General features: G+C 42.2%; 2 protein-coding genes across 3 annotated transcripts in view; one reads left to right on the forward strand and one right to left on the reverse strand.

The window, feature by feature from the left end:
- Positions 1 to 24,129, forward strand: part of LOC143188349 (protein cortex) — a 134,422-nt gene that overhangs the window by 19,323 nt on the left and 90,970 nt on the right. The window lies entirely within an intron of this gene.
- LOC143187679 (uncharacterized) overlaps positions 11,511 to 24,129 on the reverse strand; it is an 86,165-nt gene continuing 73,546 nt past the window's right edge. For both annotated transcript variants that reach the window (XM_076391921.1, XM_076391917.1), the window contains 2 exons: positions 12,477 to 12,524; positions 11,511 to 11,838 (listed from right to left, as the gene is read on the reverse strand). In XM_076391921.1, coding sequence (XP_076248036.1) covers positions 11,761 to 11,838; positions 12,477 to 12,524 — 126 coding nt within the window. In that variant the 3' untranslated portion in view covers positions 11,511 to 11,760. The remainder of the gene's footprint in view (positions 11,839 to 12,476; positions 12,525 to 24,129) is intronic.

Genomic DNA, 24,129 nt, shown 5'->3' on the forward strand with positions numbered 1-24,129 from the left:
CTTTGCGACAAAATGAAACTGTTAACGATACATTCAGCCGCGAACGTCAGGGGAATAGCGGTGACACACGAGTCTTCTAAATTTATCGCGAGGAGCGAGCCAACGTCGTTACCGAAGGGAAGCTCGTTCGTCCTTTACGATCCACTTCCACTTGGAAATATGAAAATGGCGCGGGCTCGTTATTAGCGACTTCCCAGAGTCCTTTGCATACCTTGAAGGAAATCTGGAGACCTGGAAGCTGCTCGGAGCAAAAAGAGAGGCAGGGAGAGATAGCAGAAATCCGCGCGGCACGATCGGAAACGATAAAATCTACAGTTTAGAGGCGATGATCTCCTTCCTCGACGAGAAATCGAAATCCTCTTAATGTGGCCAGCTACTGGGCGCTAGCGGGCATTCTCCTGGGAGAGAAGTGCCTCGATAAGGGCTTTTCGAAGTTGGAAAAATAAACGAAAGTAGCTGAGGCGGTGCTGTGAACGGGACTTGCATTGTTCTGAGTGGAGAAGCTGTTTTGTGTTGCTTTAAAAATGAGGGATAGCGAGATGCGCTTGGAGAAAGCTTTCTTGGGTTTTATACTTGTTTAATATTAACCCTGGAGTGGCACATTAAGGTTTTTCACGAGTCCAAAAGAATACTGACTCCTGTTCCTATATTACAAAATGTTTGCAAATGAAAATATTCATAAAATTTGTAAAAATCCCGCTAAACCTAAAAGACCCAGAGTGTCGTGTGGCAGCTGAAGAAACAGTTTGCCATTCAGATTATAGCTCACGTCAAACCGAATACTTAATTTCAAAGAAAGGTAGAGGCAATATCCAATTCATTAACTTCTATCCATTAAAAAGGCTTTGCAAGTTGCTGTACATATTTCGTCCATTTTACAAAAGAATACTTTGTCCTACCCACATCTCTAAAAATTCTTCATTCTCTCGAATTTCATGTCGGTACCCAATTCATCAAATGTCACAACCGCTATTAGACATTCAGACAGTACCTGCGAACAAGAACTCCAACTTTCCACTCCCCCAGTACCACATTTATATATTCCCTAACATATCCTCCCACCAAAAAGCTTCAATGATTTCACCTCAAAGCTCCATATTACCGCAGCAGCGATAAAGATGTGGATCACGAAAAGCCGATTGTGCCCGGAAGCGCACGCGCGCAGGAGACGCGATGTACCGCGTGCAGCTTCTTATCTGCCACGTCGATCGTCGTTATCCGCGCAAAAGGGAAGCTGCGATCAGAAACGTACGAGGCAGCGTCGGTGTGCTGGGGCTATCGTGGTTCGAGGCAACCACGAGAACTATGGCCTGAGCGTACCCATTCCGCGGCCGGCCGGAAGCAGAAAAAACGGCCCTGCATCCTCCGCTGCATTATGCGGTACACACGTGCAACCAGGCACGATGCACGCGCGGTACATACGTGTGGGTTCGCGCGTACGGGAGCGCGCCTCCGTTCGTGCTAAATGAGGGCGAAGCTAATTAGATGATCCGCCGGTTCGATCCCTTTTCTGTCGCACAATGCGATATAATAATTCGTTCCTCTTTAATTGGCACGGCCCGATCGGTATTCCGGGTTTGAAATCGTAAAGAAAACGGTGGCTACCAGCCACACGGGAACGAGCGCGAATTTATATGCGGACTTGCGCGGCTAGCTGGCCACAATTTTATTGTTCCGCGGGCAACATCGCTTAGGCTTAGGCCGTGCTGACGAGCCGCGCCATGGGGCTTTCGTTCGTTTAGGGATGGGAGGATGTTCGACAGTTCTTGAGGGGTTTTTGTTTGCACTGCTGGCTGTGGGTCATAAATTGTCAGGAATAGTCAGGAACTTTTAATCTTCATTTAATTGCGTGGAGTAGCTAAGGTAAATAATGCAGTAGTTGACTGTGTCCTGATATCTAGACAATAAGGTTAATTTTATTCAATTTTAGATTTAAATTTGAATATATTAGGTATAGTGCTTAATGAAAAGTAAAAAGTAGTGTCATGGAATGGTATTTTCAGCTTCTGGGACTTCATAATTAAAGTATCGGGACGTACAGTTTTAGGTTGATTATTTATTAGGGCACTTGACAATTTAAGCGTTTAGGTACTTATTTCAAAAGATAGATTCTTAATTTTTTTGAGAAGATGTATTTTCTGTACACGTTTTGAATAATGTCCTCTGAATTTTACTGTCAATTCTTTTGTGGTTAATAGGATATATATAAGGTTATTTATTATCTATTATCGCATTTGGAATGACGTTGGAAAACTAGTTAACAAAAAAGAAGAAAAGGAGAATAAAAAGAATAAAAAATGCTCAAGAAAATCGATCGACTGTGAAACATTTCTCACTCACGACAGTAGAGATTAATATCTTTTGAAAAAAATAAAGACATTTACTGAAAAATTGAAACAGAGATAGGCAAAAAGAGAAAAAGAGAAATTTGTTTCACGCACCAAGACTTAGAGCAAGATTATTAATGCAACATATCTCTAGAGATTGCTACTTGTTGTACGTATGTCAAAGTAGCAATTAGTTTGAAGATTAATGACGCCGTGGTTGAATGCCTCGCGTGGATTAAATTAAAATATTAATAAATAATATCGACTGCGAAGCATTGATTGAAGAATGAAAGTTGTAAATCCTGAATTGTGATCAGTCTAAGAACTCTATCGAGATGATCTACCCTAATGATTTAGTAATAAGAACACGACCTTAGCTTCCCGCAAGCGGTTAAAGAAAAAGTACAAATTTAGCTATTAGTATGTCGAACCAGTATCGTGAGTACTACCAACCACGAAAAAAGTCCGACGAGATTTACTGACTTTAGACTCCCTACTGATTAAAAGTCCGCGAGCAACAACACACCAGCCTTCCAGCAGTTCCCCAGCAACCGCAGCCATTTTGAATCTACTTTGCAGCAACTCTCGCCAAGTGCCATTAAGTATCCCAGTCGACCTTGTTCTCGACCAATTCCCCTGATTTGCAGCCACGAACTGTAGACCTAAACAGCGATAACCGTGCTGTGAACGATGTCATTTAGACGATTCCATTCCTCGAGAACGACCGTCTCGCGTTCGAATCTCGGCTGGCAAAATGGTCTCCACGAAATTGCGGTTCAGGCTAATTAAATGGATCGATATATTCGAGGAGAAGATGGCGAGCGCGTGCGCGAGAAAACCCTGAACGAAACCCTCGGCAGAAAGAAATTCCGAAATGGCCGACTGGTTATCTTAATTGCTCGAAGGCGACGCCAATGTGGCGACGCTAGCCGAGTTTATTTAAGCGGCGATTTAGACGATTTCGTGGGAATAAATCGGGGGGTCGCGTACGTTTAATTGAACCCGATAGTCTTAATGCGTGGAGGAACCGGTACGAAACGCGCACCGAACCTGGTACGCGCTCGATACTCTCGGTGGTTCGCTATGCGGTCGCCCTGGATTTATTGCGACCGTTACGTGGGAATAGTATCCCATAGAAAAATCCCTAAGCGGCTACACAGGATGAGCGATAACGATAACGGCCGGCATTATTATATCGGACGAAAGCTGTAACGCAAACTGGTCTCGGTGAAACATGGTATTACGGCCTGAAACCTAGCAACATGTCGGGGAATGAATATCTGTTGCTAAATTGTACACTTGTCGAGAAAATATGTCCGGTTAGGAGACTGCCTCGCGGAGTCCATAGAGAAGCATGTGGGGAATGAAGGAAGTGTATGAGACTATTTTGAGACCTGTACTGAACAGACACAGTAGCTAGGCAATATTCTATCAAAGTTTTCTGAGACAAAGAAGAACCCTGTTGCATACCTACTCAGCAAGGAATGAGGACTTAAAACACAGCTAGCTTTCGTAACAAAAACTATATCTACTACTGTCGTTCTACGAAAGGTCCAAAGAATTTCCCAGAACCTTTCACTAAACATTCACTTTACATTTAAAATCCTATATCTTTGAGAAAACATGTAATCAAACGTTCCACCATCTCGTATTACTAGTATCACTTAAAATTCCAGCAGCACTCTACATTCCACAAGTAACGCTCAAGTCCATAAGTCCAGGCGCCCCCCACTCCTTCCCCCGTGCGTTTAATCACTCAACATTATTGGAACTCGAGATAGGTTCGCAGGAAGAAAGAAGAAAAACCGAGGTGCGAAAGGCGCCACATTGCAGAAAGATTGCAATCTCGATAACTAGCCACCTCGTCTATTCGTAAAAGAAGGAAGGCGAGGCATCAAATCTCCAGGCGGGTAATTAAATCGAACTGCTTTGAAGCGCCGGGGCCATCTTTCTATTGGCTGGGCACCATCGTCACGGTAACGCGAACCTACCCCCGGGAAGCCATCAGCGTTAATCCGACCTGACAGCTAGCAAATAGACCATCGAAATCTGAAATTGCACGAGCCATGGGAGATATTGCTTTCGCTCTGACCCTCGACGCAGCTTGTACACGCGGAATGCGGGTTTTTCTGCGAGGACGAGGTGCTGGGGAATGGACACCACACACGACGTGAACAGAGGAAGAGGGGGCGACAAGATTTTCGTGTTCGCAGGTGCCGTCTCGCCGCACGCACAGGTTTCAGGGAAGAGATTCCAGGATTGTATATCTGAGTGAATCGCGCGATGCTCCCGGTTTAATAGAAGCCGATAGTCGTAATGCCTGGCGGTGCTGGTACAGGGTACCAGACAGGTACCACCGAGGCACGCGGCCCATTAAGTACGCGCTCATGTACTCGCACATGAGCTCGAAGCGGGCCCACTTTAGTTGCTTAGTACGCAAAAGTGCAAATGCGAGCCGCGTACTGAGCGGTGACGGAGGACCCTGGCTCAGCGGGTCTTGGATGACTGTTTAATTTTCAGATTTTTTTTAGCCGAGTCGCAGTACCTGGGACGATTATCGTTACCCGACATGGCTGCATCTCAGTTATCGAGTAGTAGTCGAGGGTTAAAGTTAGGAGGTCCTCAGGAGCTAAACCTTGTTATCCTACAATAAATAATGGATTAATTACTGGTGGTCAGACTGTGTTGTCAAAAGAACCATATTTCACCTATCAGAAGCACTCGATAGTTAGATGTCCTACTGAAACAGTATTACACGTTTGAAATTATTTCTGCAACTCGTTGTACAGTACATTTGAAAACGGGAGCATCCTCTTTTCAAAGAGCTTTTAAAAGCTAATCTACTATTTTTGTTCGCTGATTTATCGCACTTTGAGTGAAAAGTGGACCACTGCCACCAGAATTATCTAATGATTCAAAATCAAAAAAATTGTCGATCTTTGAGTTACTGTAACTTTTTAAACAAACAATGGTACATCAATGAGCCTAGACTCGTTTTAAAGAGCAAATACTGTATCATCTCCAACCTAAATTTTTTGTAAGACTTTCTTCTACTCAGATGAGAAAGTGAAGATGGATTATTCTCTAAAAAATTCTCTAAGTTTTCCAAAACCTAAAAGCCCACAGTAGGTATTTATATGCGGTTTGACCATTATTGGACTAATATTTCTCCTCTACAGTGCCAAATATCCTTATCTTAGTTTTCACGTGCTGTTACATCGTTTTTCTTCGCGATTACTTCAGCACACCCCAGAGACGCTGGATAAAATACTAAATAAATTAGAAACGAAATCACCATTGCCCTATCAACCAAGTAGATCTCGGGTACCAGTCGCTGGGCACAAATGTGTCTCGTCTGAAAAGGCCCCAAGGTGGTTGCGTGCCAGGGCCTACAAGATGTCGGATGTAGGTTCTGAAACATGGAAGTAACTCTCGAAACGAGTCGAACGAGAACCGGCGTGTTGCGGGGCGTGTGTGCCTCCGAGGTTACGGGTCGTCGGAATGACTTGGAAATCGGCCTGCATCGCGTGTTTGCCATTTCCACTCGTTCTAAGCCTCCACGCTGACGTGCAATTATCGTACATTTGCAGAAAGATTTTCAGTAGTCGTAATATAATTACGCCCGCATACCAGATATAAGCGATTCGCGTGCACCCATTAACACCGAGAAGGAGGCATCGCAAGGAGGCGCGGTCGGCCATTACCGCGGTGATTTAAACTTAACTTGCGTAGAAAAAGCTGGCATCTCGTGTCAAGTCACGGTTACTTGCGTTCTGATGTATTTTTCCTTGTACTGGGAGGAGAGGTCGGCGAAGCATTTCGTTGAATTATTAAATACGATTGGAATCCACGTTTCAAATTTTCAGCCTGCGAATAACTAATGAATTTTCTTGTTTTACGCGTAAATCCAAATTTAAGTCTGCGTGAATTGTCCTCGAAAAGAACTCGTGTTATTAACATATCAAAATTTAGAACCTAATAATTTGCAATTTTTTACACCCTATTTGCAATTCCTCTTTTAATCAGTACACGAGAATTGAATATCTTGGGAAAAGATTCGAGTATCGTTCTTCCAATTATAATAAAAGGAAGACATACGAGGCTATAGTAAAAGCGTTTCAAGATACTTAAGAACACACGCCGACATACGTGCGTTACATGTTCCGCTCCAAATTAACGCACGATAATATCTCTTCGAGTCCATCTTATAAAAATACGTACACACACTTGCTTCGAACGAAGTCGACGACGATTGATATATTGCTGAAAGGCAACATCATCATTAGCATTCGACTCGATAATATTTCTTATGATCGCCATTAATACTCGACCGTTCGAAATGAGTTATTATACAGCTGGATGGCAATGGGGATGAATGGTCGGATACGGAAAATTATGGCAATTATTGCTAGATGCGCAATATCGAAATTGACTGCTTATAAAATATCGAGAGTGATCCTAGAAAATGAGTACCTAATTATCTAATTGAGATTGATTATTCGTTCTCCACCGTGGAAAACGCAACGAGAAAAAGCGACACTTAAATACAAGTACTTAAACATTATTTAACCTTCACTGGTAACAAATCCTCAAGTTCCAAGATTACCAAATTTCTCACGCTAACTTCAAAATAACCAAACCCAGCTAATCATTCCCAATCACGAGCTCGCTACCCAAACTTCAAACTCTCGACCATCATTAACTCGCCATGTGTCAAGATGATCTCTTCAGCATGCAAATTGCTCGCAGTTCCCTTTCGAAGGATTGTCGATCCACTGATTGACACATAGTTCCGCCGAAATTCACGCAGCGAGGACGCGATCAAATGAAATCTGCAAACAGGCAGAAAGAAATGCAACGGGTCACGCGAATCGCTGTCGTGGATCGCGGTGAAATTGCAGCCATCACGCCGAACAGAGGTTCTTGGCACCGGCGAGGATGTCGTTCCCTGGCCAGGTAAAAGTAACCCGGGTGGAAGATAGGGGGGCGCCTCGCACGAAGAGGGACGCACGCACGTATTTTACCTGCCATCTTTGCGTCGGTCAATCCTTCGGCAAACACGCGTGCCATTTGGAACACGCGCAGTCGCGAGAAGACGGAGAGCCGAGCGGGCATGCGAGCTGGCAGGTAGGCAGATTTAAAGTTCTTCTCGGCGGACGGGAAGCTCGCGTGTCACGTCGTACTTGCGGAACATCAACAGGGAGGGAAGTCAGCTGGGTACGTACGCTCGTCTGGGAGGGAACCCGAGAACCTGGCTCCGAGCGGCAGGCCGCGGGACGAAAGAGGCCAAAGAGGAGATACTGGTAATTAGGAGGTAATTAATTGCATAATTAATGGACCGTTGCACGCACCGCGACACTTGGTGATCGCGCACGATGCGTCCAGGTATCGAGTGTCAATTCCACTGGGGTACTTGTCGTCGAATAGCCACACGTGCTTGTGCCAATGTTCGTGGATGCGCATATGTGGCCGGAGGAAATGAAGCTGAACAGAGACGGAAGGATCGTTTACTGGAGATTTGTGGTTGAAGTCTCTGATTTCTGAGTGACGAGGCACGTTGCCATTAGTGATAGGAGTTTGAACCTCAACTTTCAAGCGATTTCAAGTTTTCCTAGATTATAAAGATTCGAATCACTTCGAACAGGATTCGAAGTATAAAACTCTTGAAAGTCTTGAAGGACACTTAAGCTTTTCAAATTTTCTTTAATACTTTACTGAATATGTAATACTACAGTATTGCTTGGGCAAAGATGCGTACTGGAAATGATTCTAAGATATTGAATTATTACCTATTTCTCAACATGTGTTGAATATCCCGAAACTTCTAAAACCATTAAGACGAATGTTTCATCATACATATAGATTCGAAGCGATTCGAAACGTTTCAGTTGCCACCACTAGCTACCAAGTGATGTTGAAAAGTAGATAGTATCATTTTTTGATAAAGTTGTGTGAGAACCCAAAAATAGAGGGTTGAGTTGGGTCGAGAATTTTTGTTGAGATCAGGTTAGGTTATCAAAAGTATCTAGCGATTCGAGAATATCAGAATTCCTGTGTACAGTGTACCTACTTCTCTTTCTAATCGTAACTGAGATCTGCATGATGATTATACGTATATTCAATAAACTCAAAGAAGATTAATGACGTGGATAAAGTAGCAAATGAATGGGGAAGTAAACAAAATTATAAAGAGCAAAACAGTGAGACGCATATCAGCTCGAAAACCCACAGAGATACAGATTGATCTATGGAATCTGTTCGAACCTGCTCAAGTGTCTGACGTCAGCCAGCAATCGCGCTTTCCCATATATTTCTCACTCACTATCTCCAGCAGCTTGTCAACTCATAATTCTCTTGCTCATGCACGTCCCGCGATCTCTAATTTCTCTTTGAACTTATCGAGCCAGCGTTCGATTCAAAATTATAAATTCAGTTAAAGGATCGTGCGCCAAGTGAAAATCGGCCCCAGCGATAACGAGCGGAATAAGAGATCAGCCGGCAGAGGCGATATCTGCTAGCGACGACAGTCTCTTTCCCAGGTACTTCGATCGAGCGGAAGATTTACGCGCGTACCTTCCTCTGGATCCTCGGCTGATCGATAGATCGTGACGGCGTTCTTGCGTCCTCGGCTCAGCGTACCTGCCAGCCTGCGTGGGCTTCAACTACTCCGCTATACCTGTCCAATGTGCGTGCGTCCATCACGTCCCATGAGTACACGCGAATCTTTTCCTAACTAATGTTTTATCGTGAGTCGGCTTCACCAGCTGTTGGATATCAGAATCCATATCACTCCACGTGCAGGCGTGTTTTATGCAAGGACGACTGTTTTCTCGGCGTGTGATCGCGTGCCAGACTACAAGGTGATAAACACGACGAATGAAAATGCGATTTAATTCGCGAAGACAATGTTGGAGAATTGTTCTAAGGCCGAGAGTGGTCTGTGAGAGGTTTAATGAGGGAGAAATAAATTTGAGCGCTGTTCTTGGAACTCCTGTAGGAGTAAAATGTCTTCGGAATGAATCCTATGGATAAACTTTTAAAAAATATTTTTCACTGAGAAGAAATTGTTTATTAGTTCGTCTTGTCTATCAGCCAGGTCAAACAATTCTAAAAGAGGTATGAGGTGACTAGCATATTTACAGTGAGGATCTCAGATGATCTGAAACGTGAACGAGGAGGATCATGGATATAGAGAATGAGATGGTTGCAGTCGGTAAGGAAAAGCAGTTTTTTCTATTTATCCCTGCACTAAGGGCGATGCATTATCTAAGCTTCATGCTCGGTTCTGTCCAATCGGTTGCGTTAGTATCCCCTTCGCCCTGTCGTTCCGCCTTCTTCCGTCATAAACAGACGTTGCGTTGTATTATCATAAATTTCTCCCTAACGAGGAACTCGATCATGGATGAGACGCTTAGTGAAGCAATGGTCAAGGCGATCTTCAACGGTCTTCTCCAACGAAACGCTGATTCGATGCACAGCGATCCATTCGATCGTTTAAATATTGCGATCTATGGCTTCAAAGGTATTCGACATCATTCGACGTTATGGTTAACGATATCTTTTCTAGCAGCGTGATAACGAGCTTACACGAGTTTGTATACAATGGCAAAAGCAATTGGAATTGGTATGTAAGTTTAGACCGGGTACAACTCTCAAGAAAACGTTTTACGATTATAGCTTACTCTCGTTATGGTCTCGTTGCCATAAATTGCAAATTAAAAGGTAGAAAAGGTTGAAGGAGATACTAGCAATAGGTACTATTTTGCCCACTACATTTCAGTGTCTTTATATTAGATGTATGCCAAATTAAAGGTTCAATAAGAATTGAAGGGTTAGGTAAGTCAAATTTCAAGTAGATCTATATTAAGTAGATAGAGTAGGTGTCTTCTTATATAGCAAAAGTATATATTGCAATATACATAGTATATTAATTCAAACTCATTCAGAGACAACTATACCCCATATTATTACATCGTATACCATTATACCCGAGAGCAAAAGGTTAAACGATATTCAGGGCCCCCAATTCGCAGTCCAATTAAGCTGCAAATAGAAAACGCGTATCATCGCTCATTCGATCCCTTACGAAAGAGTCGTTGATCGTTTATGGATTCGTTTCACGGCGGCGTTATTAATTATCGATTGGCAGGGCGGGCAGAGTCGGTGGCCGCGTTCATTATGAAAAAAGGAGGAGCGAAGGAACGCGGCTCGATTTTCGGTACAACGGTCGCTTAAACGACTCCAGGTCGGGCTCGGTTGTGCTAGAGGGCTGGTACAGCGCTCGTAGGCCGGCAGCTAATGATGATCGATGATCTTCTCACTAGGACATAGTCGAGCCCTGGCTAGACAAGACGCGAACGAGCCCGCGAGCTCGCGAGGAACACGTCGCTACTCAGAAGAAATGCTTTATTGAATTGTCGAAGACAAGCCTCGATGCCAGACATCTGCTCGCTCGAGCGGACAGGAGACGTATGTGTGTCGTCAGCTCGGTTGAACCATTAATCGGATATTTCCTCGGGTTCCTTCTTTTGTTCCCGCGCTGATCAGCCGGTGATGTATTTAAATGAAAGAGATCGGAATCGTTTAGCGGAGCATGTTGCGTTAGCCTGTTACCTTTCTCTTTTTCCCTGCCCCGCGGAGTTTCTTCGGGCCTCGTTGACGATGTTTTAATAGGCCAGAGATTCCTGGCAAGTTCGATTCTTTATCTAATGGAAAAAAGGCGGGAGATGTCGTCGTAAACTTTTCTCTTCTGTCGAGCGTTTCTTCAGGCCTGTATTTTGCTTAGTCGGAGTCATAACTTCGCGGACAGGAAGCTTTTTGTTGTACTGTCAGAGATCTGCAGTATGGTTAGATGACTGGCTTTTTTAGGGAATCGGAATGGGTACTAGTTTTATAACGAGGCGATTTATCGGCAATTTTTGTCGCATCTAAGGGAAAAAACTAATGATAGGAAGACAAGATTTCATTAGGAAAGCTGGGGAATAAGAAAGATGTTTTAGTGGACATGTGTTTCCCGGACGGGACAACTTTAAACTAGAATAATACATAAAGTAGTTACAAAAGGTACAAACAAATATTTATTTAATATCTTCCTGCCATTTATTTAGGATTCTATAAAGCGTATCTTATAAATTTCATATCATTCAAACGTTTCATTTTAAATGGTCCAAAAAATTGTCCTACTTTATTTCGCAAGGTATTCTTTTTTTAAAATTAGAAAGTCTGGAAGCCCATTGTTCCTCAATTCTTAACTCTCATTTAAACAGCGCTAAAGTCATTACAAAACTGATTCATCGATTTTCGCTGACTCGCTGGATGCTTTAGACTCAAGATACTATTTAACTGTGCACACAACAAACTGAGCAATGTTCACAGGCATCTAACTAAATAGCATTCGTGTGGATCTTGGAGTTTACTCTCATTACTGGCGCATTTAACGTTCTGTTATGCTATGAACTTCCACGATGCTGATATTCCGAGATGGTCTTCGATAGTCCCACGTACCGGTTCTCTAAAATAAATTGCAACAGTTGCACGTTATTAGCTCAACGGAGATATTAGCATACACGAACGTGGATGGGCTTCAAACACAGGATGCAGAAGAGAGCAACCATTAATTTCTGCATGATAACACGCCGACCTAACTTCAAAATTGTCAATCGGATACAAAGGAATAGGAATAAATCATGCAGGCCTGCGATTAAGCCTCCCTAGCATTTAGAACGAGCGTTTGTGTCAATTTGAAAATTGCCAACTTCCTTTCAAAAAGAACGAGAGCACCCCCCTGGTACTAGTTAAGATCTCTACGAACGCAACAGTTATCCTACTCCGCCGATGGGATCTCTATTTTCGAGGCTACCAATCGATCCCACCGATCCCTCTACGCGAGCCTATGCACGTTTCAGGTAGCCAATGCCTTCGAACATTTTACTATAATTTCTATGATAATCTCTGCTATTATCGGGGCTCGCTTCGAGCCTTTTTGCTCGTGAGGGAGCTAGCCGTGGCTGCGTTCCCTGCGTGATGGCCTATCCTTGCTTCGAAGCCTCGCCAAAAAAGACAAGGACAAATCGTAGCAAAAATTCCGTAATCGCTCCATAAGTTTTCACCGACGACAGCGGTTAAGGCCTGCACCATTGACTGACTCACCTCGATTATGCTCGACGATTCGCTGTTCGCCAGGCCAATTTCTCGTATCTGGAACAAAAACGAAACGAATGTCAACGATTGCTAACTGCTGCCGACGTGGGGGTAACGTGATCTGTGGACCGAGATGATGTACGATCTTGTGCAATGTATAATTAACTCTGATGGGCGGTATTTAAATTTATAAGGGATGTTAGATTGGGTCGATGCATACGAAATGAACGGTTGTAATTAACGTGATATTCTTATGTTTCTGTTGGAGTGCGCTAAGTTTTGTTGGGTGTCGTTACTATTTACTTAGGTACTGTTTAAGGTATTATTAAACTGCAAATGTTTATACAAATTCGTATTTATACAGTAATTACATAATCTTCCACTGCAAATTTCGAGCAATTTTGTAATTAAAATAAAAACGAACGATTACTATATTCATATACAGGGTGAGTCACGCAATTATGTCACCTGAATCTTCTTGTAAACTATTTATTATACGGAAAAATGTTTCGAAAGGAAGTTGTTTAATATCGACAGGAGCATACTAAAGAGGAGTTTCATTTAAAATATTTAAAACATTTTTTCGTATAATAAATAGTTTACAAGAAAATTCAGATGATACAGTTGCGTGACTCACCCTGTACATTGGTATCTCAATTATCAAGATATCATCACAAATTATTCTCCAAATCCAAACTCGTCAAGCCCTGCAGGAAATTTTGCATGAAAATTATTTGACGATCTCAGCCTGTTACTCCTGCATATCAGAAAATTATGCGGTAAATACAGCTTGTCATACGCAGTGATCTACACAGGTGCAAATAGCCCACTCATTTAAAGTCCCTATCTTTACCAATTTAATAGTCCAGTCTCCTAGTCTTCAATATTCCGCGCTTTGAATATGTCCACACGCCCTACATCACTCTATCTACTTACACAAATCTGCTTCTCCAGCATACATCTCGAAATCATACCACAAATATAACCACGACGAACAATCACTTCCCCCTAGCTCACTGACCGAGTACTATGACCAATATCTCTAACACTATGCAACGAAGTTTCAGCTTCTCAGCCAAGAATTCTCAATAGGTTACCCGTACCATAGACATCCTGTCGATGTGGCTTTCCCCAGCTCTTAAAGATCAGAAAATCCTGACGTCACCACAGCAGTTCTACCGATCATTTTCTGGCTAGATCTACAATGCCGCGGCACGCACGAGGCACAATGTTCGTAGTGGCAGCAGTGTGGGGCATAAACTTGCAGCAATCATACGTGAACGCCTACGCGGTCCTCGGGCTGACCGCTAGACTAGCCGATGTCCATAATGCCTTCTCCCCTTCGTCCAGCATCGGCGTCTCTGTGCATAGGCGAGCGCTCATACGCTCTTTTCTTCCCTCCGCCTTGCTCGCTTGTATTTTATTACGATCGCGAGCGCGTCTATGTATCGGCGATTTTAATCGGCTGGCCTCGCGGTATTACAATCAAGAGCCACGCTCGAGATAGGCCTACGGTAGGTGTATAAATAAATTTAATGGTATTCCCCTTATTAACTCCTGAGGCTGCGCTTGCACGCATTTGCGCGCAACCAGCCCCCAGGGTACGGAGATCGAAGAGCCTAGATTTGACGTTATATGAATAATTTTAGGATTCTTTTCGCTGTTTAACTGTTCCTAGTAGTTCCTCAACTCTTGATAGCGGGTTGCTGGTATGCTCGTGATGTACAGGGTGTTCTAGAACAGATGTCAGAAGATTTTAAGGGTGATTTTATATGCCAAAATAAGACGAGAATGAAGATAGACGAAATTGCATTTAGGGTTTCGTTTTCGAGTAATTAATTGTTGAGGAAATGCGTGAAATGTGTTTGACTGGAGACTTATTCTACTGACTTTGTTATGTCTGACCTGGCACGTCGGCAGTAGAGTAAGTTCACGTCAGACATATTTTACCTGAGTTTTAGACGTTTTTGCGACAAGTAATAAGTTGGAAACGAAATTTCATCCATCTTTATTTTCGGTTTATTTTAGCATGTAGAATTACCCTTTAAAATTGTTGATACCTGTGATCGAGCACCCTGTATGAACTAGGTTTGACATTATGTAAGAAAATTGACTGGATTGACATTATGTAAGAAATTTATCAAAAGCATAAAAATAATAGCAAATGAATAATTTGATCAAAGAAGTTAAACATTAATTTTATCCCTAATGGTTATTACAGAATGTGACACTATTAATTTAAACAAATTATCTGCAGGTATAATAGGTGAATGACTTAACATTAACAGACATCATGTATGTTACTCTTACGTCAATAGAAAACATAGGAAACATACTTAAATAATTCAATCAATGTGCTTATAGATTCAAGTAAGCAACTTCTGTAATTTAAAATTTACAATATTAAGTGACTTAATTATACAGTAACAGTTAATTACTCCCACAGCTCTAAACAGGATTAAACGTCAATACCTCTTCTTCAATATATGTCACATTTCAAAAGCGATCCCCCATAAAATTTCTGCATCTTGCATCCTGCATCCCGTATTTCATCTATCAGTACTTCTGATCGGTTCATCTGGCAGAATACATCAGCGGCAAACATGTTTCTATTTCCCGATGTGAATAACGAAAGGAATTCATGTTCAGAATTTGTCTTGCAGCACGGACACTGTTCCGTTTCGACAGATATTTATGGTCGAGTTGATCGAACCGAGACGCTCGAGCCCGTTAAATCGGATCCGATCGGAAAATTCAAATTACGCCAATTCAAGGAAGCAGATATGCACGCGATAGAATAGCTGTCCTGAAACGATTTCTGCATTTTCATGTTGCGTTCCTGCCTTCACGTCTCGCGCTCATAGGTTATGAGCACTGACGATGGACGATGGTATGCCGATGATGAGCGATATTGCCCGTTCAAGCGAGAAATCGTTCGAGTTTCCAGTCCCAGTCTCGCTAGTGGCTTTACGATATCGGTGTGTCGGACGATAAAACTTGCAAGACTTCGAAAGTACGCTTTGAGAAACGGAGTTGTGAAACAATCTAACGCTTGGTATTTCAAAGTGATTTCAATGCTTTTTAGGGAGCACGTTGAAAGCTTGGTAATTGGAGATTTCATTCATTTTTGTGGAGATTTTATTTTGTGACCACGTTGATTTCGTTTCTAGAAAAATTTAGTATTTAGAATTTAATGGCAGTCTTGAGAATCTTCTTCATTCAGCTTTGAAATATGATTGAAAATATTTTCACAGATGTTGGTCTGTTCATTTAATTAGTGAACAGTAGAAATAGCTAAAAGCTCCAGTTTCATAAAAATGCAGAACTATTAGAGCATTTTTAAAGCAAGTTACATTTTTCTAGAAATAATGAAAGTCGTAAGATTTAGATAATTATATCTATTTCATATATTAGTCATGAGCTATCTGAACCTCGTATCAGAAACCTTATCACTGTCGTTTCTATTTAACACCTCATTAATGTTACTCATTGGCCTGTTCTACTTATTTACGTTTTCTTCTCCTGATCCATAGGCAAATATCGCCGTTCGAGCGTCTACAACCATAGACACGGATAGAATTGATAGTCGAGCATAATTGAGACATCGGTTTCCCGCGTAGTACGTACATTTTCGCGGTTTCGCTGACAAATGCGTTATGCATAATGCATTCGAATGGCCGTATCCACGTTAGAGAAAGTCTCGAACGTCCGTGGTTACTTATTCAGACCGTGTAAAGTAGTAAATTAGGCGCAACACTTGTTTCGAATTATCTGCGTTGTAACACACCTTCCTACAATAAGGATCGCCGCTCGACAAGCAAAACCGACAAATATCGTTCGCGCGGTACACTCGTTTTAATTTTAGACCGTAATTCAGCTAATCCCATAGCTGAAAAGAGAGGCAAAAGCGATAAACTCGGCCAAATCGGAGGCTAAGTCGTGTGCAATGCACGCAGGTAAATATGCTTGTAAGAGCAGGAGACGGTAATCGGGAAACGCCTCGAGTGACTGAAAATTTGTGGGCTGTGTAACGAAGCTGGTGTCCATCGAGAAACCATGCCTTACTCTGCATTCTGTGTGTTGCTGTAACTGAACGTCACCGACGATTGAGAGGATTCCTTATTCGTGAACGCAAGTGGATGGTAGGCTACCTACTTGTCCATATCCTATGCCTTAGGATTAAAATGGATTATAGCAGAGACTTGTATTAACGACACTATACTTTTTCTCATCTCACATTTTTTTAAGTGAATTAAATTAAAAAACACAATTCTTCAATTTATGTGTCTATAAAAGTTCTTTGTTTATAATTGATTTTAATCCGAAGCCACAAACTTTTTCTTCTCATTAAATCTAGGAAGACCTAACTCATTCTGGATGTACAGAAATTAATCGATAACTCTAAAGAAAACAGATCATCTTATAACTAATTTATTTGTCTATAAATATTGCGTATAATTACTTTTCGATATTCGAAAAATCTTCATAAATAACCAAAGGCATTAAAAATATTTTTCAATTCCCCACGTGTTCACAAAGTTTCATTAGAGCTGGCACAAAACACTTCACATGGTCGCTTGTTAGCGTCATTGTGGTGTCACAACAGTAGCGTTAGTCCATCATTCTTCTCTGTCACCGTCAGGACTTACGATCCCACTACCACAACCGCTGGCAAGACTTATCGTTCTCGCTACCATATCGCTGCCTCTCTACATCTCGTTTCACAAACGCATGAAAAACTGCCGCGCAGGGATTTTCTTCCGGTTAGCGAGCACCGTGCGTTCCCATAAAGTCCAACTAAGGCGTATATGGTGCAATATGCATGCTGCCCTGGCCATTGACTTACGTTTCTTCTCGTTAAAAGACCTCGTAGATCGATCGGCTCGGCATGTATGCAGTCGCTCGTTGTCATTCCTATTCTCCTTCGTCCTCCCTTCTCTTTGGGAGAACACGCCGCTCCGTTTGTTTCACAGCGATCGTTTATCCTCCTAATCCACCAGGCTTCATTTTGTCCCGATTGTTCGGCGTTCGAACGAGCTCTGCTCGATTTTTACTCCGGCCAGGCTCTACAGCCGGGTAATCTAATCCAACGTGATAAAGATCTATTCATATAGAACGAAAGCTGGATCGTTCGTTTGCCGGATGGAGGTTAGAAAAATCGAGCGCGGGCTTATGTTAATAAATAGCGATTGCATTTATTGTTTCCGCGTTAACGTTACCCCCAGGACTTCCTTGTGTACAATGCGCGTGAAATACTTGTTGGGTGCAGTCTGGTGTGGCGTTAACTAATATCGTGTGAACCGTTTACTAGAGAGACACTGGGAAAGGTGGTATTGTTTCTACTTGGGGCCAGTGAATATTGGGGCAGTTTAAGACATTCAATTCGGCGATAGAAATCGAAGGGGGTCTCTGGTGAGAATAGTCAATCTTTTGTGGGGAATACTGCTTCAACTTGTTGAAGTTTTAATCATTTGTACTGCTTTTTATATTGTTCAAGGGATTTGAGAAAAAAATGATTTTCACAGAAAGAGGATGTCATGGATATTTGCATTATCTTTCATGAGGTAAAGAATCTCCATGTCACCAGCATTCAATGTGCTACAGTAAATCCTCCTCTCATAACGCAGAGCAAAAATTGCGATGGATGATAATCTTAAAACGCAATGTCTCTATAATATGTATACTTCTATGGTTGAAATTAATAATGGGTAATTCCCCTCTTTTTCATATAACACGGTACGAACTATTTTGAGACTCTTACAACGCAGTACGAATTAATCTCGTTATACGAGGGTTGACTGTAATACAAAAGGTAAATATCCATACCTAGAACCTGGGGAAGCGAATTTGATTAATCTTTCATGAAAAGACTCATAAGTCACCTACACAAGACTACTATCGATCCTGAAAAACCATCTCACATTTTTGTAACTCTCAATCACTAATTTCATAAAACTATCCGTACACCCATAATCCATTAAAAACAGGCATAACCTTGCGTTGAAATTCCCATTACAGAAAGCCATCGCCATACACGTTCTTGAACCCGTACATGCCTCAACAAATAACCATTTGAAATTACAAATTTCCCAACTACGATCGCACGAGGGCAACCCGGGACGAACCTATAATTTTCTCTCGGTCGGTCGCGACGGTCTGCTACGAGCGAGCCAATTAATACCTGGAGCACGTTACACGTTTCACAATTAAATTTCGTATCGCGATAACTCACTCGAATCGGAGCGCGAGCGAACCGGTCCAGTCCGATCGGGTGCGAGTCCAGCGAGCTCCTCACGCCACGGAGTCCACGGATTCCACCCTGAATTGAGTCCGTGACGTAGACGATTTCAGTTTCTTAAGGAGTCCCTGGGGGTGAAAAAAACGTGGCCAAGAGGCTCGCGGAGGGCGCGTTCGCGTCGCGTATTTGGCGCGGTCGAGACGTAAAAACGGAAGTGGTCTGGTTTCGCGATCTTCGGGACGTGCAGGCACACGCTCGTGCACGCACACGAGGAGGAGGGGGATCTTAGCCGCGGCAGGCAGGTGTCACATTCCATTCGTCGGTTTACCTCGTCTGAAATCCATTTTGGTCGGCCGTCAGGTCCCCCAACGATTATTGACCGGAATAAATTAAGTCGCTTCTCTTTCTTGGTCTCTTCCTTCTTCTCCTTTCGCTTCGTGACGACTCGAAATCGCGGAATGCCACGCCGTGTAATTACCAATTTAACTTTTTTCCCCCTGTCGAGTGGTGCGTGTTGCTCCCGAGATATGAGACTGTGTGGATTTGTGTAAGTGTACATCTACAGGGGTATCGTTCGCTCGAATTATACCTGTTCGGTTTCTGACTTCGCGATGGCTAGTGGAGTCCATCGTGACAAGGATGATACGGGCCGCTTCGACGAAATACTGTTTGTAATGCGAGAAGCGGGCTCGACGTTGGAATAATGTCATTTGCTGATAACTGGTCCTCGTGGAAATCTCGGTTGAGTTCAGTGAAAGTGACAGATCCTTGTAATCAGCTCTACAGACGTAATATAGCATATCGTTCTAACATCATAATATAACCATAATCAAGGTCATAACTCATGATATTCATCAGACATTTCGCTGGTACAGTATATCAAACTTTAAATTTGTATGCTTGCTTAGCGCTCGTTAATGCGGCACTATCAACTCCACGCATTAACAATGCGGTTCCCTTAATTTATTGCGTCATTAACGAAGTCAAGTTGAAGGATTGATATGACTCAAGGGTAGCACCGTAGCAACTCGACGTGTTTATCCTATCGCTTGCAACTGTCTTACGAGACGTGTTTGGTCAGCATCGATTTGGTTAATTTTATGCGTTAAGAGTTATATTCCATACTTTGAAAGTGAAAACTACCAGGTCGAATCTGAAACTGCACACAGATTGCGTCAAGACTCATAAAGTGAAAATTCTTATTCTGATATTTGATACTTGATCTCCACTCGGCTTTCATGGAGGTTTAACGAAGTCTTTGAAGTACCAGTCTCGTGTTTCATTCAGTTTGGAGAGGGTACAGAATTGTACCACTGATACCTAGGACATGTATTCATTAACTTTTAGTAGCAAGCTTAATTAACAAGTTTTTCTTAGAACTCTGTACTAAATAATTCTCTTTCTAATTACAAGAAGTCACTTTCATTTACGTCCGAAAATATATGTACAATTTATACGTACCTATATCAAACCCAAGAAATTGGAGCACTCAGTGACACATGAATAGAAACTCGAAAAAGTGAAAGATGTCATTCATCTACAAGGTACTGACGCCGTCAATGAGGTTGAAATAAAACAGAATATATAGACGGAGACCATAAATAAATTTTATAGCTGGCGACACCTGGTCAGAGAGTGAAACCGCCTTATATCGTGTGCCTCACCACACGGTAGCAAGTAAATGTCCAACTAGTGAACGTCGCAACAAAGTTGAACAAGCCCTCGAGGTCTTTTCCAATTTAGGCCAACATGTAAGTTTGCTACCGCTATTCTGCTAAGTGACGCAAGGACATGTACCATACGTAACGATGCCAATATTCCTTGTATTCGAAGCGGAATTGCATTTGTTGTCTCGCCATTTCCATTAAATGTTTTCTTACGGTGCTCTTCGTGACATCGATCTGATGACTTCATTCATTGAAGAATTCAAACTATATATTGTCTTACTGATGAACTAACACCTAAGATTTACATAGTGGGCAATCTGATACTTTGGATTTTGAAATATTTCTCAATTTAAAGTCAATGAACATTTGAGCCATTTTTGCGATTCTTTTATTTTGAGTTACAGAAATGCTTTTGTATTTATAGCTGAAAATTAATGACAAGAATGTATATGATGTATTGCCATTCAATCGTCCTTGAATACTAGAATGTTAAATTGATGTGCTGCCTAGCTACCCTATTGTTATAGTCTAATAACATGGAAATATATTAACTCTGGACATTTGACTGTCCTAACTCTGTAGTGATTAATAATTCTTGCTATAGGTCAAGAGTAGCTACAAAAGGCGTCTTTGAAATTCCTGTCTGCAAAGCCTTTGGACACGTGTCCATCGAGGTGTGTCCACTTTTATTGTCAAAGAGACTGCGTAGGCTAGAACGCGCTCCACTGCATCTGTGTCCAATAACTCTTTGAGGTTGTTCCCAGGTCACCCTGTAGATACCAGATCGCACAGATAACACCGTGAAACACAGAATCCTGTCACCTTTCCTACACCTGTAGATCGAGCAGATAAACGTTTAGGGACGGTTAGTTTCATCGAAAATCGATTCCTTGTACACCAATAACTCTTGTCATTGAAAACATTTTTCGATTGAAAATACTTGACTATCTAAATATTCTTATAAAATGGTAAATGAAGGTAAAAAGAAAGGAGCATTCGACTTCATTCTGTATTATGTTTTCCCTTCATTTTTGTTAATTGCTCGTCAAATGATGCATTTATACATCCATATATTCATTAATATTCATTTCATAGGATCTTTACAGAAACATAAAGATCTCCTGCTGTGATCTCCTTCACCGATCCCTTTCTTCACCACAACTTCTCCTTCGGCTAGTCCCCATATCACAAGAATCTCAATACCATAAACTTCCATCATGTCCTATTACTGTAGACCTTCATGAACATTTCACTAACTTCTTAGTGCCTCTAGTCCACCAGATCCCTCCATAAACCACAGAAACCACCATAACCAGCCTCCGACTCCGGCATCGAATCTTTCTCACATAAAATTGGCAAATCGATATTTCCCCTCTTTTTCCAACCCACCGTCCCGTGTGCCAGCTACCACAGGGCAGCGTCCACGATCAGCATGATCAATAGGACGTCCTTAACGACCCAACAGTGAACGCCGCCGAGCCTCAGCGAAATGTCTTTATCGATGGGATATCTGTGGCCCGTTCGGCAAAAAGTCAGCCAGGTTGGTTGACAAATTAAAACAGTGCGACTCCCTGCTGCCCAGTTCGGTGCCCCGCTGCGCCCGCCGTCCCTCTCGCTACCTTCTTTCCCTCGCCCCAGGCCCGATTCGTTCTTCTTCCGCGCGCCGGTTTTTCGCGGCGCGGCGCGGCAGAAAAAGGCAACGGTGATCGGCGAGCAGCACAATGGGGCCAGTGACAGCGCCATGAATCAAAGGGGGCCCCGTTCGAGCAGCGGGGATCCAGGCGATCGGTGGCCGTGCGCGCGATTCAAATGACTTAATTGCGCGAGAATTATGCCGTCGTTGCGGATCCAGCCGCGAGGAGCTCAGATCCGCTCTCGTGCGGGCCGAATCGGCTGATAATCGACTTCTGGGCCCCATTAGGGACACGGTTATCGCCGATCGAATGCCAACGGCGGCCGCGAGCCATTGACCGTGACCGATCGTGCTTTTTACCGATTATGCAAAACGGTCGTGTCGCGGACAATTTTGTAGCGCGAGCCTCGTTCCTCTCTGTTGCTCCGCGTTGCTTTGATTTTCGCGGGACTCTCGTGTGAGGAGATCGTTGGTTGCTGTTACGATAGTAGCTGGAATTGATGGCTGCTTCTTTGTCGCTACCCTTTTTAACCTCGGGCTTGGCTTCGTAGGAGAAGTTCTCGTGGGACTTTGAAGTATGCTTAGCATATGGTAATAGAGATTCCTTGGGTTTTTGTTGAGAGTAACATTGTAGTACGTACGTGGTGGTAAGAAGTAGGAAATTACTGTCTATACTGGCATGAATCCTAATCACGAGTGGCATGGGATTATACTTTTTAAGCATGTAGAATTGTGTACCTTGAAGCATTTATAATATATAAAAGATATTTAAGAGATGATAATAAGGACGAAGGGATGGTGATTTTGTATGGAGAAGTATGTTAAAAATAGTGGAATATATTTGATGGAAAGTTGAATCTGAATTTTGGTTGGGTACACTTACGGTCTGACCAGTAGTTTTATCTACTGTGAAGTAGATATTAAAAGTATGTGTACAGTGATGTTTTGAAATATGTTCGCTAATCGTAGTGAGTAATGTTGAAAAAGTTTACAGAGGATGTATTTCATCGGATAGCACTGTGTAATTCAAGGCGCTGTAAGGCTACACTCACAGTCTGACCACTGACTTTATCTACTGCAAAGTAGAAGTATTCCTTCAAGCGTATATTTCTTAAACGTCTAAAGATATATTTTCATGCACATATAGTCGTATAAAATTTAAAATCAATTTCCTAGAAATCGTAGTATAATATAGGAAGATTTATTCTATATTTTCAGTTTATTGCTTTATGTGGAATTACCATCTTTCTGTTTATACTACTGATTTTATGCCTTCCTTTCCCGTCTAATATAATATATTCTCATCTGACGTTGAATTTCGTTTTTCACGATTTTTTATTTTAATGTCTTCATACTTGTCACTTATCTGTCCATCCACTTTCACTTAACATTATCTGTTATTGATCGTCTGATCCTTCGAAGGAGGAACATAAAAAGCTATCACTTATTTACGTCCTTGCTCTCTGCTATTTTCTACGCTTCATTAGAGGCTTCGATTCCAATTAGGACCAAACGATACATATTTCCTTTTATATTTGCAGAATGTACCATACATATGCAGCTGTGTATGTGTATTTGCATACATTATCTCTAAGAAAAACTGATCTCGTCAAAGTATGACTCTTTAGAGACTCACTGCTTCGGGGAAGCAATTGTTGAAACGACTCCTCGTTTATGTACCCGTCCCATACAACTTTTTACTTTTCTTCGAACTTAAGTACCTTCTATTATCGCCGACAGCACTCAAATGCTGGGGAACAGGATTTAACTGCGCCAATTATTCAATTGCTACGGAATTTCTTTCCCTGTTGATTCTGCAAATGGATAAGATTACACTTGACAGTATTTTCACGCGTGTGACGAGTCGAAAGAACTAATTTGGGAAAAAGGAATCCTCTCGTCTACCTATCAATACATACAAAGATAGAAACTCGTTCAGCACGAATAATTCTTCAAATCACATACCATTATTTAAATGAGGTGCTCAGTAATCCGTAACACCTGAAATACTGAAATAAGAAATTTATTTCTCATTTCCTGCAACAGTGTCAAGTGTTCTTGAGTTAGAAAGCATACTCGTTGCATTCTAAAAACTAAATAACATAATTTGAAAAGAAGTACAGG

This window comes from Calliopsis andreniformis, chromosome 2, assembly GCF_051401765.1.
Source record: "Calliopsis andreniformis isolate RMS-2024a chromosome 2, iyCalAndr_principal, whole genome shotgun sequence".
Classification (NCBI taxonomy): domain Eukaryota; kingdom Metazoa; phylum Arthropoda; class Insecta; order Hymenoptera; family Andrenidae; genus Calliopsis; species Calliopsis andreniformis.